Here is a 27,793-nt window from a genome sequence, read left to right as displayed (position 1 = left end):
ACTCCTGAGATCATTGCTGCTTCTCCTGAGCAGATTGTGCTGCAGTTCCTGGAAACCAGACGGAACAGAGGATCGCACTGACCTGTCAAGGGAACGAAACATGACAGATCGCGCTCCTCGTGTGCCCAGCAGGTGGCGCTGCAGACGTCCGCACCGGGGATCACATACACAGTACACGGCTCCGGCCGCAGGAGGATTTGGGAAGGGTAGAGGACACGCCCCCTCCGTGACGTCACAGCCCAGGCTCGCCACATTTCCCTCGTATTGTGATCAGACTGGGAGACACGGACCGGCAGAAACTGTCAAAAGTTTGGCAAGTCCCGGCTGTGGCGCGGCTGTGGTGCGGCTGTGGTGCGGCTGTGGCGCGGCTGTGGCGCGGCTGTGGTGCGGCTGTGGTGCGGCTCCTGTGGACTTAGCTGCGATCTCCCGGGATCTGGACTCATCTGATCTGTAGGACACACAGCACTTCTGGAATTCAGGGGGTCAGTGACAGGAGGAAACATCAGCCCTGCGATCCTGGGTCCCTGTGAGCTGCTGGGGAGCACTGACCTCAGGATGAAGGCTCTGGGGCTCCGCGGAGCGTCTCTGCTCATCTTCTCCTTCCTCCATTTCATCATGTGTGATGCCCAAGACAACAGAAGTGGTAAGAAGTGTGGCTGTGGCTGCTTATACCTGCAGGTGCTGCCTCTGTACATGCCCTGGGCTTGTGGTGGCGCTGAGGTGACTGTCCCTTTAATTACCTGAAGAATGCCTTCACGTGACCGCCGGAGTCTTGTGAAGTCAAGAAAGGGGCAATAGGTGACTTGTTCTTCCTTCCAGCTCCGATCCTGGAGACGCGCATTACTCAGGCTATAAGGAAGGAGGCTATGCGGCTTACACTCCCTGTAATAGGTGTGCGTTCACATTGGGGCACGTGTTAGCGGCTTGCATTTTATAGGGATAGAACTGCCCCTGTGATGCCGACCCCCAGACAAGAAGATTGGGGGGATTTGTCTGCCAACTTCGATTTTGTTGGAAAAAACTAATTGTGGACAGGTCACAGCCAGACATGACTTCCATAGGGCAGACTGGGCTGTATGGCACTGTGTGCACAGCACAGGCTCCTCAGTGGTGATATAGACTGGGCTGTATGGCATTGTGTGCGCAGCACAGGCTCCTCAGTGGTGATATAGATTGGGCTGTATGGCACTGTGTGCGCAGCACAGGCTCCTCAGTGGTGATATAGATTGGGCTGTATGGCACTGTGTGCACAGCACAGGCTCCTCAGTGGTGATATAGATTGGGCTGTATGGCATTGTGTGCGCAGCACAGGCTCCTCAGTGGTGATATAGATTGGGCTGTATGGCACTGTGTGCGCAGCACAGGCTCCTCAGTGGTGATATAGATTGGGCTGTGTGGCACTGTGTGCGCAGCACAGGCTCCTCAGTGGTGATATAGATCGGGCTGGATGGCACTGTGTGCGCAGCACAGGCTCCTCAGTGGTGATATAGAGTGGGCTGTATGGCACTGTGTGCACAGCACAGGCTCCTCAGTGGTGATATAGACTGGGCTGTATGGCACTGTGTGCACAGCACAGGCTCCTCAGTGGTGATATAGATTGGGCTGTGTGGCACTGTGTGCACAGCACAGGCTCCTCAGTGGTGATATAGAGTGGGCTGTATGGCACTGTGTGCACAGCACAGGCTCCTCAGTGGTGATATAGACTGGGCTGTATGGCACTGTGTGCACAGCACAGGCTCCTCAGTGGTGATATAGATTGGGCTGTGTGGCACTGTGTGCGCAGCACAGGCTCCTCAGTTGTGATATAGACTGGGCTGTATGGCACTGTGTGCACAGCACAGGCTCCTCAGTGGTGATATAGATTGGGCTGTGTGGCACTGTGTGCGCAGCACAGGCTCCTCAGTGGTGATATAGATTGGGCTGTGTGGCATTGTGTGCACAGCACAGGCTCCTCAGTGGTGATATAGATTGGGCTGGATGGCATTGTGTGCACAGCACAGGCTCCTCAGTGGTGATATAGACTGGGCTGTATGGCATTGTGTGCGCAGCACAGGCTCATCAGTGGTGATATAGATCGGGCTGGATGGCATTGTATGCGCAGCACAGGCTCATCAGTGGTGATATAGATCGGGCTGTATGGCATTGTGTGCAGCACAGGCTCCTCAGTGGTGATATAAATCGGGCTGGATGGCATTGTGTGCACAGCACAGGCTCCTCAGTGGTGATATAGAGTGGGCTGTATGGCATTGTGTGCACAGCACAGGCTCCTCAGTGGTGATATAGATTGGGCTGGATGGCATTGTGTGCAGCACAGGCTCCTCAGTGGTGATATAGACTGGGCTGTGTGGCATTGTGTGCGCAGCACAGGCTCCTCAGTGGTGATATAGATTGGGCTGTATGGCATTGTGTGCGCAGCACAGGCTCCTCAGTGGTGATATAGATTGGGCTGTGTGGCATTGTGTGTGCAGCACAGGCTCCTCAGTGGTGATATAGATTGGGCTGGATGGCACTGTGTGCGCAGCACAGGCTCCTCAGTGGTGATATAGATTGGTCTGTATGGCATTGTGTGCACAGCACAGGCTCCTCAATGGTGATATAGATCGGGCTGGATGGCACTGCATGCACAGCACAAGCTCCTCAGTGGTGATATAGATTGGGCTGTGTGGCACTGTGTGCGCAGCACAGGCTACTCAGTGGTGATATAGATTGGTCTGTATGGCATTGTGTGCACAGCACAAGCTCCTCAGTGGTGATATAGATTGGGCTGTGTGGCACTGTGTGCGCAGCACAGGCTACTCAGTGGTGATATAGATTGGTCTGTATGGCACTGTGTGCACAGCACAGGCTCCTCAGTGGGGATATAGACTGGGCTGTGTGGCACTGTGTGCGCAGCACAGGCTCCTCAGTGGTGATATAGATTGGGCTGTATGGCATTGTGTGCAGCACAGGCTCCTCAGTGGTGATATAGATTGGGCTGTATGGCATTGTGTGCGCAGCACAGGCTCCTCAGTTGTGATATAGATTGGGCTGGATGGCATTGTGTGCACAGCACAGACTCATCAGTGGTGATATAGACTTGGCTGGATGGCATTGTGTGCACAGCAGAGGCTCCTCAGTGGGGATATAGATTGGGCTGTGTGGCACTGTGTGCGCAGCACAGGCTCCTCAGTGGTGATATAGATTGGTCTGTATGGCATTGTGTGCACAGCACAGGCTCCTCAGTGGTGATATAGATCGGGCTGGATGGCACTGCATTCACAGCACAGGCTCCTCAGTGGTGATATAGACTGGGCTGTGTGGCACTGTGTGCACAGCACAGGCTCCTCAGTGGTGATATAGATTGGGCTGTATGGCATTGTGTGCACAGCACAGGATCCTCAGTGGTGATATAGAGTGGGCTGTGTGGCATTGTGTGCGCAGCACAGGCTCCTCAGTGGTGATATAGATTGGGCTGTATGGCATTGTGTGCACAGCACAGGCTCCTCAGTGGTGATATAGATTGGTCTGTATGGCATTGTGTGCACAGCACAGGCTCCTCAGTGGTGATATAGATTGGGCTGTGTGGCATTGTGTGCGCAGCACAGGCTCCTCAGTGGTGATATAGATTGGGCTGTATGGCATTGTGTGCGCAGCACAGGCTCCTCAGTTGTGATATAGTTTTGTCTGTATGGCATTGTGTGCACAGCACAGGCTCCTCAGTGGTGATATAGATTGGGCTGTGTGGCATTGTGTGCGCAGCACAGGCTCCTCAGTGGTGATATAGATTGGGCTGTATGGCATTGTGTGCGCAGCACAGGCTCCTCAGTGGTGATATAGATTGGGCTGTGTGGCACTGTGTGCACAGCACAGGCTCCTCAGTGGTGATATAGATTGGGCTGTGTGGCATTGTGTGCGCAGCACAGGCTCCTCAGTGGTGATATAGATTGGGCTGGATGGCATTGTGTGTGCAGCACAGGCTCCTCAGTGGTGATATAGATTGGGCTGGACGGCACTGTGTGCGCAGCACAGGCTCCTCAGTTGTGATATAGATTGGGCTGGATGGCATTGTGTGTGCAGCACAGGCTCCTCAGTGGTGATATAGATTGGGCTGTGTGGCATTGTGTGCGCAGCACAGGCTCCTCAGTGGTGATATAGATTGGGCTGTGTGGCATTGTTTGTGCAGCACAGGCTCCTCAGTGGTGATATAGATTGGGCTGTATGGCACTGTGTGCACAGCACAGGCTCCTCAGTGGTGATATAGACTGGGCTGTATGGCATTGTGTGCGCAGCACAGGCTCCTCAGTGGTGATATAGATTGGGCTGTATGGCATTGTGTGCGCAGCACAGGCTCCTCAGTTGTGATATAGATTGGTCTGTATGGCATTGTGTGCACAGCACAGGCTCCTCAGTGGTGATATAGATTGGGCTGTATGGCATTGTGTGCACAGCACAGGCTCCTCAGTGGTGATATAGATTGGGCTGTGTGGCATTGTGTGCGCAGCACAGGCTCCTCAGTTGTGATATAGATTGGGCTGGATGGCATTGTGTGTGCAGCACAGGCTCCTCAGTGGTGATATAGATTGGGCTGTGTGGCATTGTGTGCGCAGCACAGGCTCCTCAGTGGTGATATAGATTGGTCTGTATGGCATTGTGTGCACAGCACAGGCTCCTCAGTGGTGATATAGATTGGGCTGTGTGGCATTGTGTGCGCAGCACAGGCTCCTCAGTGGTGATATAGATTGGGCTGTATGGCATTGTGTGCGCAGCACAGGCTCCTCAGTTGTGATATAGTTTTGTCTGTATGGCATTGTGTGCACAGCACAGGCTCCTCAGTGGTGATATAGATTGGGCTGTGTGGCATTGTGTGCGCAGCACAGGCTCCTCAGTGGTGATATAGATTGGGCTGTATGGCATTGTGTGCGCAGCACAGGCTCCTCAGTGGTGATATAGATTGGGCTGTGTGGCACTGTGTGCACAGCACAGGCTCCTCAGTGGTGATATAGATTGGGCTGTGTGGCATTGTGTGCGCAGCACAGGCTCCTCAGTTGTGATATAGATTGGGCTGGATGGCATTGTGTGTGCAGCACAGGCTCCTCAGTGGTGATATAGATTGGGCTGGACGGCACTGTGTGCGCAGCACAGGCTCCTCAGTTGTGATATAGATTGGGCTGGATGGCATTGTGTGTGCAGCACAGGCTCCTCAGTGGTGATATAGATTGGGCTGTGTGGCATTGTGTGCACAGCACAGGCTCCTCAGTGGTGATATAGATTGGGCTGTGTGGCATTGTTTGTGCAGCACAGGCTCCTCAGTGGTGATATAGATTGGGCTGTATGGCACTGTGTGCACAGCACAGGCTCCTCAGTGGTGATATAGACTGGGCTGTATGGCATTGTGTGCGCAGCACAGGCTCCTCAGTGGTGATATAGATTGGGCTGTATGGCATTGTGTGCGCAGCACAGGCTCCTCAGTTGTGATATAGATTGGTCTGTATGGCATTGTGTGCACAGCACAGGCTCCTCAGTGGTGATATAGATTGGGCTGTATGGCATTGTGTGCACAGCACAGGCTCCTCAGTGGTGATATAGATTGGGCTGTGTGGCATTGTGTGCGCAGCACAGGCTCCTCAGTTGTGATATAGATTGGGCTGGATGGCATTGTGTGTGCAGCACAGGCTCCTCAGTGGTGATATAGATTGGGCTGTGTGGCATTGTGTGCGCAGCACAGGCTCCTCAGTGGTGATATAGATTGGGCTCTATGGCATTGTGTGCGCAGCACAGGCTCCTCAGTGGTGATATAGATTGGGCTGTGTGGCATTGTGTGCACAGCACAGGCTCCTCAGTGGTGATATAGATTGGGCTGTGTGGCATTGTGTGCGCAGCACAGGCTCCTCAGTGGTGATATAGATTGGTCTGTATGGCATTTTGTGCACAGCACAGGCTCCTCAGTGGTGATATAGATTGGGCTGTGTGGCATTGTGTGCGCAGCACAGGCTCCTCGGTGGTGATATAGATTGGGCTGTATGGCATTGTGTGCGCAGCACAGGCTCCTCAGTGGTGATATAGATTGGGCTGTATGGCATTGTGTGCACAGCACAGGCTCCTCAGTGGTGATATAGATTGGGCTGTGTGGCATTGTGTGTGCAGCACAGGCTCCTCAGTTGTGATATAGATTGGGCTGGATGGCATTGTGTGTGCAGCTCAGGCTCCTCAGTGGTGATATAGATTGGGCTGGATGGCACTGTGTGTGCAGCACAGGCTCCTCAGTGGTGATATAGATTGGTCTGTATGGCATTGTGTGCGCAGCACAGGCTCCTCAGTGGTGATATAGATTGGTCTGTATGGCATTGTGTGCACAGCAGAGGCTCCTCAGTGGTGATATAGATCGGGCTGGATGGCACTGCATGCACAGCACAGGCTCCTCAGTGGTGATATAGACTGGGCTGTGTGGCACTGTGTGCACAGCACAGGCTCCTCAGTGGTGATATAGATTGGGCTGTATGGCACTGTGTGCAGCACAGGCTCCTCAGTGGTGATATAGATTGGGCTGTGTGGCATTGTGTGCGCAGCACAGGCTCCTCAGTTGTGATATAGATTGGGCTGTGTGGCACTGTGTGCGCAGCACAGGCTCCTCAGTGGTGATATAGATTAGGCTGGATGGCATTGTGTGCACAGCACAGGCTCATCAGTGGTGATATAGATTGGGCTGTGTGGCACTGTGTGCGCAGCACAGGCTCCTCAGTGGTGATATAGATTAGGCTGGATGGCATTGTGTGCACAGCACAGGCTCCTCAGTGGTGATATAGATTGGGCTGTGTGGCATTGTGTGCGCAGCACAGGCTCCTCAGTGGTGATATAGATTGTGCTGTGTGGCACTGTGTGCGCAGCACAGGCTCCTCAGTGGTGATATAGATTGGGCTGTGTGGCACTGTGTGCGCAGCACAGGCTCCTCAGTGGTGATATAGATTGGGCTGTATGGCACTGTGTGCAGCACAGGCTCCTCAGTGGTGATATAGATTGGGCTGTGTGGCACTGTGTGCGCAGCACAGGCTCCTCAGTGGTGATATAGATTGGGCTGTGTGGCACTGTGTGCGCAGCACAGGCTCCTCAGTGGTGATATAGATTGGGTTGTGTGGCACTGTGTGCGCAGCACAGGCTCCTCAGTGGTGATATAGATTGGGCTGTGTGGCACTGTGTGCGCAGCACAGGCTCCTCAGTGGTGATATAGATTGGGCTGGATGGCACTGTGTGCGCAGCACAGGCTCCTCAGTGGTGATATAGATTGGGCTGTGTGGCATTGTGTGCACAGCACAGGCTCCTCAGTGGTGATATAGAGTGGGCTGTATGGCACTGTGTGCACAGCACAGGCTCCTCAGTGGTGATATAGAGTGGGCTGTATGGCACTGTGTGCACAGCACAGGCTCCTCAGTGGTGATATAGAGTGGGCTGTATGGCACTGTGTGCGCAGCACAGGCTCCTCAGTGGTGATATAGATTGGGCTGTATGGCATTGTGTGCACAGCACAGGCTCCTCAGTGGTGATATAGAGTGGGCTGTATGGCACTGTGTGCGCAGCACAGGCTCCTCAGTGGTGATATAGAGTGGGCTGTATGGCATTGTGTGCACAGCACAGGCTCCTCAGTGGTGATATAGAGTGGGCTGTGTAGCACTGTGTGCGCAGCACAGGCTCCTCAGTGGTGATATAGATTGGGCTGTGTAGCACTGTGTGCGCAGCACAGGCTCCTCAGTGGTGATATCACAATGCAGCACTGATCTGTCACACCGCCCAGCCGCCATGTATGCAATGTGCCCACCGGTCAGATATACGCGGACCGTCCGTAACAATAGGGCACGTTAGTTCCTCGTTTAGTTCGATGCGTCCGTCGTGTTCTGAAACTGCAGAAACCTGTAGAAATGTAAGAAGCGGCTGCGGCTGGTGGATGGGAAGTATGGGCTGTAGAGAAGTATGGGCTGTAGAGAAGTATGGGCTGCAGAGAAGTATGGGCTGTAGAGAAGTATGGGCTGTAGAGAAGTATGGGCTGTAGAGAAGTATGGGCTGTAGAGAAGTATGGGCTGTAGAGAAGTATGGGCTGTAGAGAAGTATGGGCTGTAGAGAAGTATGGGCTGTAGAGAAGTATGGGCTGTAGAGAAGTATGGGCTGTAGAGAAGTATGGGCTGTAGAGAAGTATGGGCTGCAGAGAAGTATGGGCTGTAGAGAAGTATGTGCTGTAGAGAAGTATGGGCTGTAGAGAAGTATGGGCTGTAGAGAAGTATGGGCTGTAGAGAAGTATGGGCTGTAGAGAAGTATGGGCTGTAGAGAAGTATGGGCTGCAGAGAAGTATGGGCTGTAGAGAAGTATGGGCTGTAGAGAAGTATGGGCTGTAGAGAAGTATGTGCTGTAGAGAAGTATGGGCTGTAGAGAAGTATGGGCTGTAGAGAAGTATGGGCTGTAGAGAAGTATGGGCTGTAGAGAAGTATGGGCTGCAGAGAAGTATGGGCTGTAGAGAAGTATGGGCTGCAGAGAAGTATGGGCTGCAGAGAAGTATGGGCTGTAGAGAAGTATGGGCTGCAGAGAAGTATGGGCTGCAGAGAAGTATGGGCTGTAGAGAAGTATGGGCTGTAGAGAAGTATGGGCTGTAGAGAAGTATGGGCTGCAGAGAAGTATGGGCTGCAGAGAAGTATGGGCTGTAGAGAAGTATGGGCTGCAGAGAAGTATGGGCTGCAGAGAAGTATGGGCTGCAGAGAAGTATGGGCTGTAGAGAAGTATGGGCTGCAGAGAAGTATGGGCTGCAGAGAAGTATGGGCTGTAGAGAAGTATGGGCTGTAGAGAAGTATGGGCTGTAGAGAAGTATGGGCTGTAGAGAAGTATGGGCTGTAGAGAAGTATGGGCTGTAGAGAAGTATGGGCTGTAGAGAAGTATGGGCTGTAGAGAAGTATGGGCTGTAGAGAAGTATGGGCTGTAGAGAAGTATGGGCTGTAGAGAAGTATGGGCTGTAGAGAAGTATGGGCTGCAGAGAAGTATGGGCTGTAGAGAAGTATGGGCTGTAGACCTCCATCACTCAGAACCTGAGCGCTCTCTAATTGTTTTCCAATCTGGCCGTAAAGAACATCTGTCCGTGATACTTTGAAAAGTTCTGACCCTTCATGTACCCCGAGTCTGAAGTGAGGGAATTGACCCCTGAAGTATTCTTCATGTGTTTCCTGGTATCAGGATGAATGCGGATGGTCGGAATGTGATAGAAGAAATGGTGGTCTACATAGGTCTTTTATGGACCGCCGGACTTTCTGTCTTCAGAGAGATCTCATTTGGATGATTTAACCCTCTATTATCCTGATGAGGGGCGATAATGCTGCGTGTGGTACATGTACTGTGTCCTGACCCTCACCGACTGGCACCTCTTCACTGATCTTATAAGGAGGCATGTCATCCCCTGAACCAGGCAGCCATGTTTGGCGTTGGTCGGGGCCAGGCGATGGCTTGTCGTGTACTGTTATAGGTCCTGTAATGGAGACATCCCTGGGGGCAGATTTCAGTCTGAACACGTTTCACAAAAAACCTGATCATGGTCAAAAAAAATGTTACTCTTCAAATGATTGGTGATGTAAGAGGTTAAGCTGAAGGTCCAGGTCTACAGGTTCTGTACTTTCTCTACCGGTCTGCACCAGGGTCATCCATGATGTTATAGTGTATGTCCGCTTAACAATCAGCATCCCAAACATGAAGGTTATGGAAGAACACCGTCTAATCTGGATCAAATTGTTCCCAGTATGACCAAGTCCACGTGATAGAGAAAATGTGCACAGCCGATGTATATAACACGGGTGGCCAGGTGTACACAAGTGCTTGTCATTCCGCCTGTGAACAGGTCCTTACTGGTGATCAGCGAGCAGTACAATGCTTGGGGGCTCGATACTCGTAGCATGCAGTCAGACGCTCGGACAGGCGCGACTCAAGTCCTGAGCATAAGTCAATGGGGACCTCAAGCATCATTCCAGAAGATCTTCCGGAGTTCCCCATTGACTTCAATAATACTCGGAACACAAGTACAGTAAAGCCCGTCCGAGTGTCCATCTGCTTGTTACAAGTACTGAGCTCCCAAGCATGGTAGTGTGTGCTCATCACCAGTACTGAGCTCCTGAGCATGGTAGTGCCCGCTCATCACCAGTACTGAGCTCCCGAGCATGGTAGTGCGCGCTCATCAGTAGTATCGAGCTCCCAAGCATGCTTGTGCTTGCTCATCACTAGTACCGAGCACTCGAGCATGGTAGTGTGCACTCATCACTAGTACCGAGCACTCGAGCATGGTAGTGTGCACTCATCACTAGTACCGAGCTCCCAGGCATGTTAGTGTCCGCTCATCACCAGTACTGAGCTCCTGAGCATGGTAGTGCACGCTCATCACTAGTACCAAGCACCCGAGCATGGTAGTGCACTCTCGTCACTAGTACTGAGCTCCTGAGCATGGTAGTGCACGCTCACCACTTGAACCGAGCACCCAAGCATGGTAGTGTGCGCTCATCACTAGTACCGAGCTCCCAGGCATATGGTAGTGCTCACTCATCACTAGTACTGAGCTCCCGACCATGGTAGTGCGCGCTCATCACTAGTACTGAGCTCCCAGGCATGGTAGTGCTCACTCATCACTAGTACTGAGCTCCCGACCATGGTAGTGCGCGCTCATCACTAGTACTGAGCTCCTGAGCATGGTAGTGCTCACTCATCACTAGTACTGAGCTCCTGAGCATGGTAGTGCTCACTCATCACTAGTACCAAATACCCGACCATGGTAGTTCACGCTCATCACTAGTACCAAATACCCGACCATGGTAGTGCGCGCTCATCACTAGTCCTTACACTTTGGTCCGGTCACACGGTGCAGTTTGATGACCTCTGCACAGCTGTTTCTCTTCTTGCCTGCATATGCCCTGACGTGTGCACCTACTTAGCAGATCATACACTGGGAGAAAGCGTCCTGTCATGCTCATTGATGTCTATAGTGAGGGGCCAGGGTTTTTATCTTATTTTAGACAGGTGTGACAATATCATTATATTTTAGGATCTCTATTACCATCACAACAGCCAGACCCCTTACATCAAACGTATGTCGCTATAGGTCCTATAGTGTTCTACTTGTAAAATGGGACCAATGTATAAGAGAAAGTACAATGCTAAGTATTGTGTGCACATCACAAATCAAATATTAACAGTGTCTAGACATGTGCAGACTTTTCATGATCCTGTGAACCCACTACCAAGACCCCCGTTTCATGGATTGTCTTTAGATGATACTTATTTTTGGATATTACATTATTTGCTGCATTTTTAGATTATGTTCCTTCATTTCTATCAAACCCTGAATGTATATATATATACCGTATACGACACACCTCATTGCCCAGGTTTAGCCTTAATACTCACCCCTATTTCTCTCACAGATACTGGGTACATTTTTTAAAGATTTGTAGGGTCTTATATACATTTAAGTGGCATTTAACCCTGTAATATTAAAGCTATCTCTTGTGCATGACTGAGTATTATTTTGGGGCTTTAGGTGGAGTGTGATTTAGTGATTTAGTTGTAATTTTTTTCCGCTGTTTTGTGCACGTCGCTTTCACGTATTTATATAGGATTAGTGTTTCATTTTGTTAAACATGGCTTGAGAAAGGTCGTTTATCCATGACTGAAACGCGTCACTGTATTGTACACTGATTGTACACTTATGGATTGAAATAAAACAAGAAAAAAGAATATAAAGAAATTCTGCGAGTGCCGATCTTTTTTCTGTTTTAAAAAAGGTTATATGGGTTATCAACCTACGGGGACAATTTTTTATACTCATGTGCATGTTATTGGCGCTGAAAATAATGAAACATTTTCCACCGTTCGCCTTCTATAGGCTCTGAATTGCATTGTCTGCTGTTGGCTGTGGAATGAGTTAACTGACAACCCATCAGCCAGCTCGCTATCACGGTGTAATGAGAGGATTGTAGCTCTTTTATCAGTCCTTTCTGAGCTGTTCTCAGCTGATTTATGACCTCATCAAAGCTGAATGTGCAGAGAAACAAACAACTTGTAAAAGTCAATTGGTGAAAATTTTTTACTGAGGCCCAATTGTAAACTTTAGTACCCCTGATCAAAAAACAATGTCCCTAAAGATGGACAACCATGGACAACCATCTAACTTTATTGTTGAGATGTGCACACTATTTTGGGTACTGTCTTTCGTTTCTCATGTACTCTCGGTAGCACCCTAAGCTTATCGCAGTTGTGCCCAACAGGAATCAAATTGGTAATATTACGGTTATGTGAGTTCAGGATCAAATCTCTGCGCTGGATGGACAGTTTACGGCGAGCTTCACACATCCATCATTCATGATTTGGGTACTTGCCGCATGTCCATACCAGCCACAATTCTCCAAACTCAACAGCTTCATAGGCCAAATGAAATCTGCGCTGTACAGTTTGTATGGGCAAGTGATTGCTTGTGAAGGGCAAAAAAGACAACTTTTTGTTTTAAAGGGATTGTCCACAACTTTTACATTGATCACATATTCTTAGGAAAAATCCTCAATGTCTGATCAGCCAGGGTCCAACACCCAGCACCCCTGCTGATCAGCTGTTATCAGTGCCGGCAGCAGCAGCAGGTGGCCGGAGATACGCTATTCCGAAGCTGCTCCATCTTCTGATAGCGGTGGCGGCCGGGTACTGCACGTCCATCTCCCATTCAAATCAATAGTAGGGAGATATGCAGTACCCAGCCATGGCTGCTATCAAAAGACGGGGCAGCTCCAGAGCTGAGTATTTCTGCCTGCCTGGTGCCACCACCGGGACCCGGTACAGCTGATCAGTGGGGCTGCGGGGTGTTGGACCCTAGCCGACCAGGTCAGCGTTTGGTCAGAGTCATCAGTGATTTTTATCAGTGTCACCAGAGTTTGGTCAGACCTTGGTCAGCGTTTGGTCAGTGTCATCAGTGATTTTTATCAGTGTCACCAGAGTTTGGTCAGACTTTGGTCAGAGTCATCAGTGATTTTTATCAGTGTCACCAGAGTTTGGTCAGACCTTGGTCAGCGTTTGGTCAGTGTCACCAGTGATTTTTATCAGTGTCACCAGAGTTTGGTCAGACTTTGGTCAGACTTTGGTCAGACTTTGGTCAGACTTTGGTCAGCGTTTGGTCAGTGTCATCAGTGATTTTTATCAGTGTCACCAGAGTTTGGTTAGACTTTGGTCAGAGTTTGGTCAGACTTTGGTCAGACTTTGGTCAGACTTTGGTCAGACTTTGGTCAGCGTTTGGTCAGTGTCACCAGTGATTTTTATCAGTGTCACCAGAGTTTGGTCAGACTTTGGTCAGACTTTGGTCAGCGTTTGATCAGTGTCATCAGTGATTTTTATCAGTGTCACCAGAGTTTGGTCAGACTTTGGTCAGTGTCAGCAGTGATTTTTATCAGTGTCACCAGAGTTTGGTCAGACTTTGGTCAGCGTTTGGTCAGAGTCATCAGTGATTTTTATCAGTGTCACCAGAGTTTGGTCAGACCTTGGTCAGCGTTTGGTCAGTGTCACCAGTGATTTTTATCAGTGTCACCAGAGTTTGGTCAGACTTTGGTCAGACTTTGGTCAGCGTTTGGTCAGTGTCATCAGTGATTTTTATCAGTGTCACCAGAGTTTGGTCAGAGTTTGGTCAGAGTTTGGTCAGAGTTTGGTCAGAGTTTGGTCAGAGTTTGGTCAGCGTTTGGTTAGTGTCACCAGTGATTTTTATCAGTGTCACCAGAGTTTGGTCAGACTTTGGTCAGACTTTGGTCAGCGTTTGGTCAGTGTCATCAGTGATTTTTATCAGTGTCACCAGAGTTTGGTCAGACTTTGGTCAGTGTCAGCAGTGATTTTTATCAGTGTCACCAGAGTTTGGTCAGACTTTGGTCAGCGTTTGGTCAGAGTCATCAGTGATTTTTATCAGTGTCACCAGAGTTTGGTCAGACCTTGGTCAGCGTTTGGTCAGTGTCACCAGTGATTTTTATCAGTGTCACCAGAGTTTGGTCAGACTTTGGTCAGACTTTGGTCAGCGTTTGGTCAGTGTCATCAGTGATTTTTATCAGTGTCACCAGAGTTTGGTCAGACCTTGGTCAGCGTTTGGTCAGTGTCATCAGTGATTTTTATCAGTGTCACCAGAGTTTGGTCAGACCTTGGTCAGCGTTTGGTCAGTGTCATCAGTGATTTTTATCAGTGTCACCAGAGTTTGGTCAGACCTTGGTCAGCGTTTGGTCAGTGTCACCAGTGATTTTTATCAGTGTCACCAGACTTTGGTCAGACTTTGGTCAGACTTTGGTCAGCGTTTGGTCAGTGTCATCAGTGATTTTTATCAGTGTCAACAGATTTTCATCAGAAGTTTGTCAGTTTCCTCAGTTTTTTGTCACTGGTGATGGAAAAAAAGTTTCTCTACCTTCTATCAGTCAGATAACACAAAGATGTCATCCGAGTGTGGTCAGATTTTTTTACTGAGCCATAAACTTTTATTGAGAATTGTGATCCAACACGCGTATAAATATGTTTCCGTGATTTTGCACAGACCAAAATTTGACATGTGAACAGCCCCCTAGACTGTCATAGACACAAGTGCTGTCCGGATAGCGCTCCTACATGAAAACTGCTCGCCAGTGCTCATTACACAAGTGTTTGGGCGCGACTCGAGTACCGAGTATAATGGAAGTCAATAAGACGAGAAGTGGTGGGCACACTCGCTCATCACTACTGATCTGTAAAGGAGCCCTTACTCCATCATTATTACATTTGCATTGTGCATGGGTAGCAGTGCACCTTAGATATACTGCACTCTGCATATTTCAGATGATAAAATCAAGGGGAATTTACCGTATGGGCATTCTTTAAAGGAGCGCTTAGCCCGGAGCACATAGATTATACACGTGAGGTCTCTAAAAAGAGCTGCTAATCGCCATAGACATGTACAGTATGTAATGTCAGACCTCTAGATATGTGAGCTAAAATATCAATCATGGGAGTGGACATTTCTCTAGACTTTCTCCAACCAATCCCACTGTTATCCTAAAATGGGTCATAATGGGAAGCAATAGTCAGCAGAGCTACATATATGGGATTTCTGAGGTTCTAGGTATCTCTATAGCCTTTCTTGACTTTAGAAGTCAAGCAGACACTTTTGAGGTGCGTGAAGAATACCATATGACCATAGATATTATTTGGATCTAAATTTTGACTCCCTCCTGGGGATTAGCCAACCATTAAGTAGTTCTCACCATTACATAACTCCTTCACTTTCTTTCCCCCTCTCTTTCCCTCTTATTGTCTGACTCTCGGGTAAATCTTGAACTTTGGAAGTAGAAGCCTGGCCAAGTGCCAGCGGATAAACTAGCCAAACTGCAGCAAGATTGCAAAGCCTAGGCTCCACTATACATTTCCGTGACTGTGCACTATCAAATAGGTCACTGGCAGAAACACCTCTCTCAAGAGCTGAAAACACGTTCCTGACCTGCAAGTCCCTACCTGCTTTCTCCGTGCGGTATTGTCAAGGAGTTGACTTCAGCTGCTTTTGTTCTGGCTCCAAGACAAAGCATTTTTGAAGACACTTTGAGCAGAAACTGAGCTAAACACGTGAATGTCTTCAGGTATATTTTTGTGTCTATGCCAAAGAATTGTGTAATATGTGCCCACTCCTGTTTGTCGGACTGATCCAGAACCTTCTTTTTTAATAAAGCAGTCAATAAAAAGACAGCAAAGTATATCTTCATCCATTGTCTCGCTTAGTGGAAGTTTTGATGCAGTATACTGTTTTTATCTGCAGATTTTCCATCAAGTGGACGTGATATTTCTATAAATCCCATCCACTGTAATTAAACTGTGAGAAGCAAAATTTTTTGCTCATAAAAATACACAGTAGAAAAAATGCATCAAATACTCCTTGGTGGAAATTAGCCTTCGGGCATGCTGTCGTGTGATTTTTCCCCATGGAATAATTTACCATATATTTGCAGTGGAATCCACAGCAGAATCCAAGGCTTACCCTTGACAAGGGGTTCACAGTCAGACATGCTCTGGCTCCAGGGTGACTTTGCCTTATTTCAGTGATAGAAGTGATTTTAAAGTCCACAATGTAAGAATTTGCAGCGGTGTGGACTGCAACGGGGATTTTGGGAGACATTTTGAGAGTGGTTTTCACACAGGTGCCATCATAGCTTCCAGTATCATCTTTATGCTTTTGGTACGCAGATCTACCTGTCTGGACCTGATATCACCTCCTTACTAACCAAAATCTCACAAATGTCTGTCTACTATTTCCTCCTTTTCTCTGCTCGATTTCTAAAACGGAACATGGACAAAACAGAATTCATCATCTTTACCCCATCTTACTCTATCACTCCTGCTGACTTATCCATCAAAGTCAATGGCTGCTCACACTCCTCATTCCCACGTGTTCGCTGCCTCAGGGTAACCCTTGACTCTGTTCTCTCTTTCAAGCTACATATCCAAGCCCTTTCCACCTCCTGCCAACTCCAATTCAAAAATATTTCCCACATCCGTACATTCCTTGACCAAGGACCTGCAAAAACACTAGTGCATGCCCTTATTATCTCCCGGCTCGACTACTGCAACCTCCTGCTCTGTTGTCTCCCTTCCAACACTCTCGCACCGATCCAATCTATCCTACACTATGATGCCCTACAAATCCACCTGTCTCTTCGCTAATCCCCGGCCTCTCCTCTGTGCCAATTATTTCACTGGTTTCCCATTGCAAAAAGACTCCAGTTCAAAACACTAACCATGACATACAAAGGCATTCACAACCTGTCTCCTCCACATCTGTGACCTAGTTTCTAGGTACCTACCTGCACGCAACCTCCGATCTTCATAAGATCTCCTTTTCTCCTGCCCCTTTATATCCTCTTCCCACAATTGCATACAAGATTTCTCCTGTGCTTCTCCCATACTCTGGAACTCTCTACCACAACATATCAGACTCTCGCCTAAAGTGGAAACCTTCGAAAGGAACCTGAAGGCTCACCTATTCAGACAAGCCTACAAGCTGCAATAACCCTGGGTCCACTATACCACTCTAAGACCAGCTCTACTCTCACCTACTGTATCCTCACCCTTCCCTTGTAGACTGTGAGCCCTCGTGGGCAGGGTCCTCTCTCCTCAGGTACCTGTCTGTGCCTTGTATTGTTCATGATTATTGTACTTGTCTATGTATGCCCCTTTTTCACATGTAAAACGCCATGGAATAAATGGTGTAATAATAATAATAATAATAATAATAATAATAAAAAATTGCTGAAAATGTCCTGAATGAAAAAAATCCCCAACAGTTGAGCATGTTCTTTGTAACTGAACTCTATGCAAGTGGAGGGAAAAAGCAGGTTACATATTCTAATCTTATATGATTTATATACTATTAGGTGAATTATTTTCAGACTCAAAATTGTGGATTTTACCAAAATATTAGATAAGATGAAATATAGGAGAAGTGATGAAGAATAGATGGAACCAACATACATTTTTTTTCCATTTCAATCTTCATAAGTGAAGAAAAAACATAAAGTATATATAGAATTAGGGCTCATGTAGGCATGATGGGAATCAGTTGGTTGAATCAATGAAGAAGGGATTTTAAAGAAATACAAATCTGTAGGACTGTGGTGGAATTGGTGGTCTTCTGGTCTTGGAGCTGCTTCTATAGACAACCATATAAGCTACAGGGATTGTTTAACTGGAATTTCTTCACCTGTTACATTTTTGGTCATCAACAACAATAAGCCAAGAAAGTCTTAATTAGTACAGTACAAGTGATAGCAATTGTCTTCACATTTACGGCAACATTTACATATGCTAGCTCAGTAGCATGTGAAACCTTTTCCTACGTTCCCAGTACTCCTCTGGATTTCCCTGCACCTCCACCACCAGTTTATCAGGTTATTCTTGTATAGCTAAGTACAGTAAAGGACTGTCCAAGTCCAGGTCATCCGTCATTGGGTGTATGTTCAATAGGAGACCATCTCCTGATCGATAAATCATCATATGTAGTGAATAGTGTGAATGGGTAAATCATTTTTTTAAAGTGATTGTCCACTAGTGCACAACCGCTATGTATCAAGGATAGACTTGGATGGTGATGGCTGCTCAGTCATTATGTATTTGCCTGTTGGAAGGAAAGCACAAGTGTGTCCTCCTAACTGGACACCACCATCACTGGCATGAGAAGAGCTTGACGTATTTATTGTTTTCCTTCGTAGACAGCAGGTATGGAGCTACGTTTTCACTAACTTTGAACTGAGCGGGCATGTTCGGACTGGTAGTATTCTGAAGTGAACAGGAAACTAAGCTTCCTTCTTCAGTTCGTGGAGTTACATGGAAGAAAAGCTGCTCACTACACCTCCATTCACACAATCTGAGTGCTGTCCATGGAAAAAACGGACAGACCAGTGTTATCAATAAGACTGTTCAGATGACCAATTTGTAACATGGACCATATATCTATATGAAAACAATTGCAGCATGCATAGTGTCTTCCATATTTTGGATGAGACTCTTCCATGCAAATCTATGGGTGCTCAAAAAAATTGTATCCCAAGCAGATCAAGTGTATAATATTCAATTTTTATAAATACATTGCCAGTATGAAGCATCTCTTCAGCGTTGTTTTTTTTTCAGTGCAGGAGTGGGGCTTTAAATCTAAGGGGTACTTTGCACGCTGCGACATCGCTACTGCGATCTCGTCGGGGTCAAATCGAAAGTGATGCACATCAGGCGCCGGTAACGACGTCGCATCGTGTAAAACCTAGATGCACCGATAAACGGTCGCAAAAGCGTCGTAAATCGGTGATCTGTGTAGTGTCGGTCATTTTCATAATGTCGCACTAATAGGAGACACGATGTTGTTCCTCGTTCCTGCGGCAGCACACATCGCTGTGTGTGACACCGCAGGAGCGAGGAACATCTCCTTACCTGCCTCCACCAGCTATGTGGAAGGACGGAGGTGGGCGGGATGTTTACGTCCCACTCATCTCCGCCCCTCCGCTTCTATTGGCCGCCTGCCATGTGACGTTGCTGTGACGACGCACGACCCGCCCCCTTAGGAAGGAGGCGGGTCGCCGGCCAAAGCGACGTCGCAGGGCAAGTGTGTGTGAAGCTGCCGTAGCGATAATGTTCGCTACGGCAGCTATCACAAGAAATCGCATGTGCGACGAGGGCGGGTACTATCGCGCTCGGCATCGCAAGCATCGGCTAGCGATGTCGCAGCGTGCAAAGTACCCCTAAGTCTCCTTTCCCCGGTTTTATATTCACCCTCCGGCTTCAGCACGTTTTTTCGTCATCGCTATAGTCCCATGACACCATCTTTTGACTGTAGCTTCTGTCTGAAGCTTTCAAGGCAAGTCTATGAGAGGCAGAATGAGGCTATCACAGATTTATATTGAGTTGTGATCTCCGATGCGAACCATGAACCACTGGAGTAGCCGACAGGTTACAATTTGCAGAAGACCGACTGGAGCGATGCTGATAATAGATGAAGACGCTGAAGGGTGAGTATACGACTAGTAACAGGGGACTTAGATTTAAAGCACCACTCCAATGGTGAAATAAGAAAAAAATGCTGGCGTGGTGCTTTAACTTAGGAAACTATTTTTGGTATTGTAAATGTTAAAAACTGCTGCTGTATAGAAACAAGTGCCAATACAAATGAAAACTAAAATTTGTTATATACTCGTATGAACTTGGCATAAGGCCTCAGTTCCACTTGCGCATTGCTTCCGATGCAAGAGCATTGGAAGTGATATGCTTATGACCCTCTGCGAATCATGTGACTGTGATGTGATCTTGCGATCGGATCACAGCTGTGGAGGAGAGGGAGAGAGCACTTTCTCTCCATCTCCTCTGCTGCCTGTCTCTGCGTACATCGCACTCCATTTGGATGACATGCGACTGCAGTGAGATGTTTCACTCTCTCCCATAGACTTGTATGGGTGCGTGTGAGCCGAGACTCGCTGCGATTCATTTCTCATGCCGATAAGTCATGAGAAATCAATTGCCGATGGACACTGCCCCATAGTTTTGCACTGGTGCGAATGCAATCTGATGTTTTATCAGATACACACTCGCCTGTGCAAAACACAAGTGGAACTGAGGCCTTGGAGTAAGGTTCATTAGCACACATACATCAAAGTACCATAGGAAAAAAACAATTGCATAAATTACTCACATGACTAATGAATACAAACCCTGCTCATTACTCATCCAGAATATAGGATGTGCAGCGCAGGGTCACCATATTGTTGTATGAGGAGTGTAGGCTTGGCTGATCCACAATATAGATAAAACAATGTGTGAGCAATATGGCAATGCAACAAGTGGTCACATTAGAAGTAATCAGCAATTAGTCATTAATAAAGCCTCATTGTCAGTCCGGTAGTATTGTTCTGTATTCCTCATACTATTTAAAGGATTTTCCCTACTGTTTTAAAATGAATGTTCAAACCAAGCACAGGTTCTTGGTCCACCCTTGGTGTGGCCAAGGAGTTCAGCACACTTTCCTACCTACTTGTTATTCATCTATCTCCGTCCTCCTCGGATTCCTGGAAATTTGGAGCTGTCAATCAAGGGAAAAAGGGACAGAAGTAGATGGAAAACAAGTAGTGTGTGAATGTGCACTGAACTGCTTGCCCATGCCAAGGGTCCACAGAATGCTTGGTTTGAACAGTCATTTTCTTCTTTTAAAGAGAACTTGTCCTGTGCAATATGCACTCAGAACCAAGAGCAGTTCTGGGTACATAATGCTAATCCTTGCCTAACCATCCCTGTATCTAGTAGCATAGATAAAGAGATCTTTAGAAAAAGAGATCTTTTATCATATACTAATGAGGCCAGGGACTAGTCCCAAAGTCGTTATTTCCCTTGTCTAGTTGGCCCCCTTAGCATGTAAGCACCCCCCTGTGGGCGTAATAACATGCTAATGAATGCGCCGCGTCAAAGGCATGGTCGCTGTCACCTCTGCTGCCACCGTGCCTGACGCTGGATTTCGGCTCAGTGCGTATGATCAGAAGACCGGACTTCCAGTCATTATGAAGCCGTCTTCCTGACTTCAAACTGGTGTAGTGCAAATGACTGGAAGTCCGGGAACATTCTGATTGTGTGCACTGAGCCGAAAACCATCAGTCGCAGCAGAGGTGAGAGCGACCATACCTCTGACGCTGCGCATTCATTAGCATGTTAGCACACCCACATGGGCTTGCTAACATGCTAAGGGGGCCGACTAGTCGGGGGATATAACACCCTTGTGACTAGTCCCTGGCATCATTAGCATATTATAAAGGATCTTTAGAAATACTTTTTCTAAAGATCTCTTTATCTATGCTAGTGTATACAGGGACGGTTAGGCAGGGATTAGCAATATACACCCCGAACTGCTCGTGGTTCTGGCTGCATATTGCACCTGACAGGTTCCCTTTAAGTAACTTTGCGTTTGACACATAGTAACTTGTATTGTCGTGTCTGAAACTTATGTTTTTTTTAGAAGAATAGAACAAGTCTGTGCATCTTAGTAATAAATTGTTAGAAGGAATACAAGATCATTACCTCCTTGGCTCTTATAATACAAGTATAGATCATCCAGGGCCATAGTCTTTCCTGATAGAGTCCATGTGAAAACTACTGTTTAATGTTTCTCTTACAAAGAAGTGTCTCACTTTCCGTAATGGAGAGAAGTGCAAGGACAATGCACGGTATACGGTCATCCATGGTGACTGCCAGGTTAGCTATACCTTGAATTTTTTTTTTCTTAGCTCCACAATGTAATGTATGGATGTAAAACGTCTTGATGCGAGTCTTGTAGAGTGTGATTGCCGATCGCTGGCTCAGCAGAGTGCTCTCCAGTTAAGTAGGTTGTATGTGCCCTGCAGCAGAACACATTCCTTCCTGCAACATACCATGTCAAGTGAGCTGATGACCCCTCTCCAAAGTTACTATATAAAGGTACAAAGCAAACACATTCCTATACTGGCGTCTCTTCCTACAAAATGATTTTTTTATTATTTTTTTTAATAACATATTTCATAAATATGATCATTAGACTAGAGAGGGGTGCAGATCACTGACACAGTGGGTCTGAGTCATTAATTCACTTTTTGTGTTGAGTTTTTTAGTGTTTTGCACCTCTTTTGCTCTATTTGTATCTCTTTTGAAGTCTGCTTTATATGTGTTCACATGTTGTTTTGTTTTTAATTCCCCACTGTGGGCAGAGTTTAGGGTTTTCAGATGTTTTTGCATGATTGATAAATTGCCACCAATTGAAAACATGCAAAATGTGACACCAATTTAACTCTTTTTCCTGCCGGAGCAATTTTATGTACGTTTGGAGCAAATTTTTGTGGAGGAAGTTAATTAAAGAGCATTTTTGATTAATTTGATGAAAAAAAAAAAAAAGTCAAGTGATTTAACCTCCAACCCCACAAATTATGAATCACGGCCTGTATGTTCTGCTTTATCATTTTGGTAGCGCATTCAGTACAACACCATATGCTTTACTAGGGCACATTCACAGTATAGAAGTCCTCTGCTCAGGACCCCCTTTTTTTAGTTACAGTAGAACGTTTCCAGTAGAGCATCTCCTACATGGGAGGACTGTAAGCAAAAAATACTTAAATGGTTCCACAGTAAATCAATTATGTGGCATGCAATCCAAAATTTTTAAAGTGTGGTCACTCAAATTCTACCTACGGATCCATAGTGATTTGTGCCTTACATTCTGGGGGTGTCAAGAGCCCGCAGTCTCTTACCTGCTATGGACCACCTGGTAACCTGGCTCTATGCCTTAGGAGAAGTAAAACTTAACTACACCTTTAAAAGGGTTGTCCACTACTTTGACATTGGTGGCTTATCCGCCGCTGGGGCCGAGATCAGCTGAATGGTGGGGGTGCGGCGTCTCGGACCCCGGCCGATAAGACATTGATGACCTAGCCTAAAGATAGGCCATCAATGTCAAAGTAGTGGACAAACCCTTTAAAGGAAGACATATATCTTCACTCTGATAATATAAACCACCCTTTAGATGACATGGCTCAAAACCTACAAAAAATGCAGCAGGTAGTTAATACAGTTCTAGAAAAAACGGCAAAAGTTTGTGACCATAGTATTCTCATTGATCTTGGTTTTTCTACCGCTCTTTGTTCACCACTTCTATCATGTCACGTGTTATGTCTGCATTTCTGGCCGTCTACCTCCAGTTACATCTTACATTTATTGTAAGGGTGAGGGGACGTTTGATCTCAATAATTATATTGTCAGGTTTCCTTGATTGATGGTTTTTATTTCACTGTGTATAAATGCACTTTCCCAGTAAAGCTGGTGGAAGGGAAGGATGCGACACGTATAGGACTGTGCTGTACATGGATTAGCCTGCCGAGCTCTGTTATGGGAAAGTAAGGTTTTGAGCTTACCAGCATTGTCGACGGTACTAATAAAATGACCCCTATTAAAGGAATTTACAGAAATAATATTCTATCTTCATAGTTTTAAGTGAATGATCAGAACTTAACAATTGCTGACTTATCTGTAGGATTGGCACAACCTGTCGTGGTCCTGCGGTCCACCTGTTTCCTTAGTGACCTTGGTAGCTCCTCTCTGCCCAGAGCCCATTTTGGAGGACCTGGCTGAGACTGAGGTAAAAACATCAAAAGTCCCAACATTTTCATGAAAACGTTGTTAAGTTGGACTTTCTTTTCTAATCATCAGCATCTACGCCTTTTTTCATGCATCATAATACAGTATTTCCCTTGGCAGCAGCCGCCTGGCGCTGGTCACTAAAAGTTGAATTTGATGTCGACCAATATGCAAGTCTTTTCATTACTGATGACATGTTAATTGTTGGCCTCTGGCCCTGTGTCACAAGAGCGAAATATCCTTTGAGACACGGTCCTAGAGGCAGGCTCCATTTTTAGATTCTATACAATGCACAAGTAGGAAAGGGAGTGGAGTCTCTGGAGACATCAAACGAGTTGGATTTATTGTTGTCATGCTCCTGAGAGCGCTAAATGGGTTGAATCTTTCCTATGTGCATGGTTACGCAGGTTGCATGTTAAAGGAATCCAGATTTTATTCTTACTGGCACTGCATGAAGTGTCCAGTCACATCATGTGTAGTGGTCCTAACTCTTAACACCGAGTGCTCCCAAGCCCAATCGCCCGAGTGATGATGGTAGCATTCAGTCAAGAGATGGCTACAACCGTTACTCAGGAGAGAAATTGGAAGTATTCATTGCAGTGAGCCCGGGCATTGCATATGAAGGACAACCCTTGGTACGTGTTATCATAATCCTAAGGGAATTTAAGCTTGGATTCTTCTGTCCTGCATCACCTTGTACATAGGTATGTTCTAACGCCTGTTTCCATCACCTGTAGAGGCTGGTAGATGTATTGAGGTAGAGCTGATGACAGACTCTCTTTCAGCATTTTGGAAAACTGCATGTAAAGGTACGAACTGGTTTCACATACTGGTGGGTACAGCGAGTATGTGAATTCCTTCTCCTCTGTGCCCAGTAGAGCTGTTGCCTTCTTTGAAGCCTGTCCATACACGTCTGCAAGTACGCAGCCTTGAAGTTATGGACATGTAGTTGGGGCAGCCATAAATTGAGGCGTCAATAGCTTTTACTAGTCCACTCTATGGTATTGGGAGCCAAGAAACACATCTTGCAAATGTTTTTGATATTTCTGACATTTTTTATATGCTGTCCTGCAATCAGTTTTACCATTTAACCTGTAAAAGGCTGGAACCTTTAGGCTGTGTGCGCACTTTGCCTTGTTACCTGCGTTTCAGCTATGTTTTGAACTACAGTGTTTTCATGCCAAAATGCATGCGTTTTGATATTCCAGCAAAGTCTATGGGAAATGGGGGTTTCTTGTGCGCACTTTGATGTTCAAAACGCAGCGTTTAATTTGCATATTTTTGGGCAAAAACTCAGCGATCAAAGAAGCAGCATGTCAATTGTTTTTTCCATTTGGGCTGCATTTTTTGTTAACATTGAAGTCAATGAGAAGTTGCAAAAAGCAAGAAACATCAAAATTCCAGCGTTTTACATGCTTTTTAGCTGCAGAAAACATGCGTTTATGACATGAAAATAATGGAATGATATGTCCCTTTACACACACACATAGTCCGACAATTAAAATAATAAAAAATATTAATTTATTGTTATTTTAACCATAAATAGTAGAAAACTGCTATAATTATATTAAATATAAATATTTTCGTTATGATTTAAATAATTATATTTGTTTTCTTTTATTTTTCCTTTTTTCATAGTGTTTGACTGTTTAAACTTTATTTAGCAGTGTCTTTATGTTCAAAACGCATCTGTCTTTACGCAATGGAAAAGCATGTAAAAAGCGCTAAAAATGCGGCTAAAACGTGGTAAATACGCACACGTATTTATCGTGTTTCTGTGCTCAAAAGCAACTTTGGCAAAAACCATTTCTGCCAGAGGATGCGTTTAGAACTGCAACTACGACGACGCAAAGTGCGCACACAGCCTTAAGGCCGCTTTACACGCTACGACAGTGCTAAAGCGATCTCGTTGGGGTCACGGAATTTGTAACGCACATCCAGCCGCTTTATCGATGTCGTTGCGTGTGACACCTATGAGCGATTTTGAATCGTTGCAAAAACGTTCAAAATCGCTAATCTGTGTACGATGTTGTTTGTCGTTCCTGCGGCAGCACACATCGCTATGTGTGACACCGCAGGAACGAGGAACTTCACTTTACCTGCGGCCGCCGGCAATGCGGAAGGAAGGAGGTGGGCGGGATGTTACGTCCCGCTCATCTCCGCCCCTCCGCTTCTATTGGGCGCCCGCTTAGTCACGTCGCTGTGACGCTGAACGAACCTCCCCCTTAGAAAGGAGGCGGTTCGCCGGTCACAGCGACGTCGCTAGGCAGGCAAGTAGTGTGACGGGTCTTAACGATGTTGAGCTCCACAGGCAGCGATTTGCCAGTATCGCATAACTGATGGGGGCGGGTATGCACGCTAGCGATATCGGTAATGCTATTGCAGCGTGTGAAGCGGCCTTTAGGCTATGTTCACACACTGCATCTTTTACTGCGTTTTTGGTGCATTTTTGAGGTCACAGAGATGCACCTAAATGCATGCATTTCCATCTCCCAGCAAAGTCTATGAGATTTCTATTTTGTGTCCACACTGGGCATCTTTGTTTGGCTGCATTTTTGAAGATGCGGCATGTCAATTCTTTTTGTGTTTTTCCACCATTTTTGAGCCCTTCCAGTCAATAGATTTGACTTAAAAAACGCATTGGGCAAAACGCGGTAAAAACAATTAAAAAACACGTGTTTTTTTAATGCGTTTTTGCCGCAAGTGCATTTTTTGGGGCCAAAAATGCTGCATCTTTGTGTTTAAGAAAAGATGCAGTGTGTGAACATAGCCTTAAGCCGCTTTATGACAAACTTTGCAGAGGATCATTCCTAACTACTGGATTATAGATTAATGGAATCCACCGCATTTGCTTCTGTCCTTATGCAGGATCCTTTCTCTTCACCTAACTGGATTTTTTTTTCTCCCAAAGACAATTGCAAAAGATTATACACAGGTGAAATATGCTTAATTTACTAAGTCTAATTATGTGCATATCTGCAGAGATAAGGGAGGTGATGGTGAATGGCCAGAAGGTGGTGAATGTATTAAACCAGCAAAAGACGTAATGGTTATATTGCTAATCAGCCGCCCTCTGGACATCACACTGGCTTCTCATATTTGTCTCGTATTGATGGTTTTTCTACTACCCTCAGGTAACTGATGCAGCCAATCACTGGCCAAGTGCAAAATGTGCACCCATCACCACTGCGGCCAGTGATTGGCTGCAGCTGTCATGTCAGGGCAGTCAGAATAAAAGACCCCAGGAGCACAGAAGCTGGAGAAGTGAGCAGATAATAAAAGGTTTTTTGACAACCCCTTAACTAGCGTTCTAGTTTTTTTTTTTTTAATTTAAATAAGACATGTCACCAGGTCGTAGTTTCGCTCTTACTTTATTTTCACTGTCCCCTGAGTCTGACGACTTTTTTTTTTCTTCTTCAATCCCCCATATGGGACCAGAGACATATTTATTTATATTTTTTTTAATTAGTGCTAATTTTAAGGTTTTTACAAAGGGTACGATGCTCAAAAGGTAATCATGCAGAATAGTATAAAGACACGCCAGAAGAGAATCCTGGAATCCATGCACCTTAGTAATAAAAAACCATAAAAATTACATATATATATATAATTGAATGTTCCTGGAAGTAGCAAAAGCAAAAAGTTTAAAAAGCGAAAGGCTGTATAAAATCTACATTTATGGGGGTCCTCTCCTTTTGAGAACCTTTCTCTGTAGGTCCTATTATTACTTATAGAGTTACTATAGTGAGAACATTTGTTGAGGCTCATGTATGGAGCATAAAATAGGCTGCTTTCACACTTCCGTCTTTTTCCTTCAGCTGCAATCCGTCACCTTGAGAAAATATGGTATCTGCAAAATACTTTGCAGGATTCAGTTTTTTTCCCTATAGACTTGTATTAACGACGGATTGCAATTGATGGGCTTGAGTTGCATCTGTCCCGCGACGGATCAGTCGTGGAATTACTGACCGTCGAGCGGAAGCAACACACAATGCAACGTTTTTATTGTTCGTCGAAAAAAGGACAGCGTCGGATCCGTCAGCGTCCGTCGTTAGTTATAATGGAAGCCTATGGCGCAGGAATCTGTCATCATCCGTGAAATGACAGAATCAGGCGATGGATCTGTTTTTTTACTCTGGGCATGCCG

General features: G+C 46.4%; 1 protein-coding gene across 1 annotated transcript in view; it reads left to right on the top strand.

Annotated features, from left to right (window-relative positions):
* Nucleotides 1–243: 243 nt before the first annotated feature.
* The window catches only part of EGFR (epidermal growth factor receptor), a 282,394-nt gene continuing 254,844 nt past the window's right edge, over nucleotides 244–27,793 (top strand). Inside the window, exon 1 of the mRNA XM_075315153.1 lies at nucleotides 244–643. Coding sequence (XP_075171268.1) covers nucleotides 556–643 — 88 coding nt within the window. The 5' untranslated portion in view covers nucleotides 244–555. The remainder of the gene's footprint in view (nucleotides 644–27,793) is intronic.

The sequence above is a fragment of the Anomaloglossus baeobatrachus genome, chromosome 6, assembly GCF_048569485.1.
Source record: "Anomaloglossus baeobatrachus isolate aAnoBae1 chromosome 6, aAnoBae1.hap1, whole genome shotgun sequence".
NCBI lineage: Eukaryota > Metazoa > Chordata > Amphibia > Anura > Aromobatidae > Anomaloglossus > Anomaloglossus baeobatrachus.
Note: the sequence above shows the minus strand (reverse complement) of the source record. Positions and strands in the feature narration are given on the sequence as shown.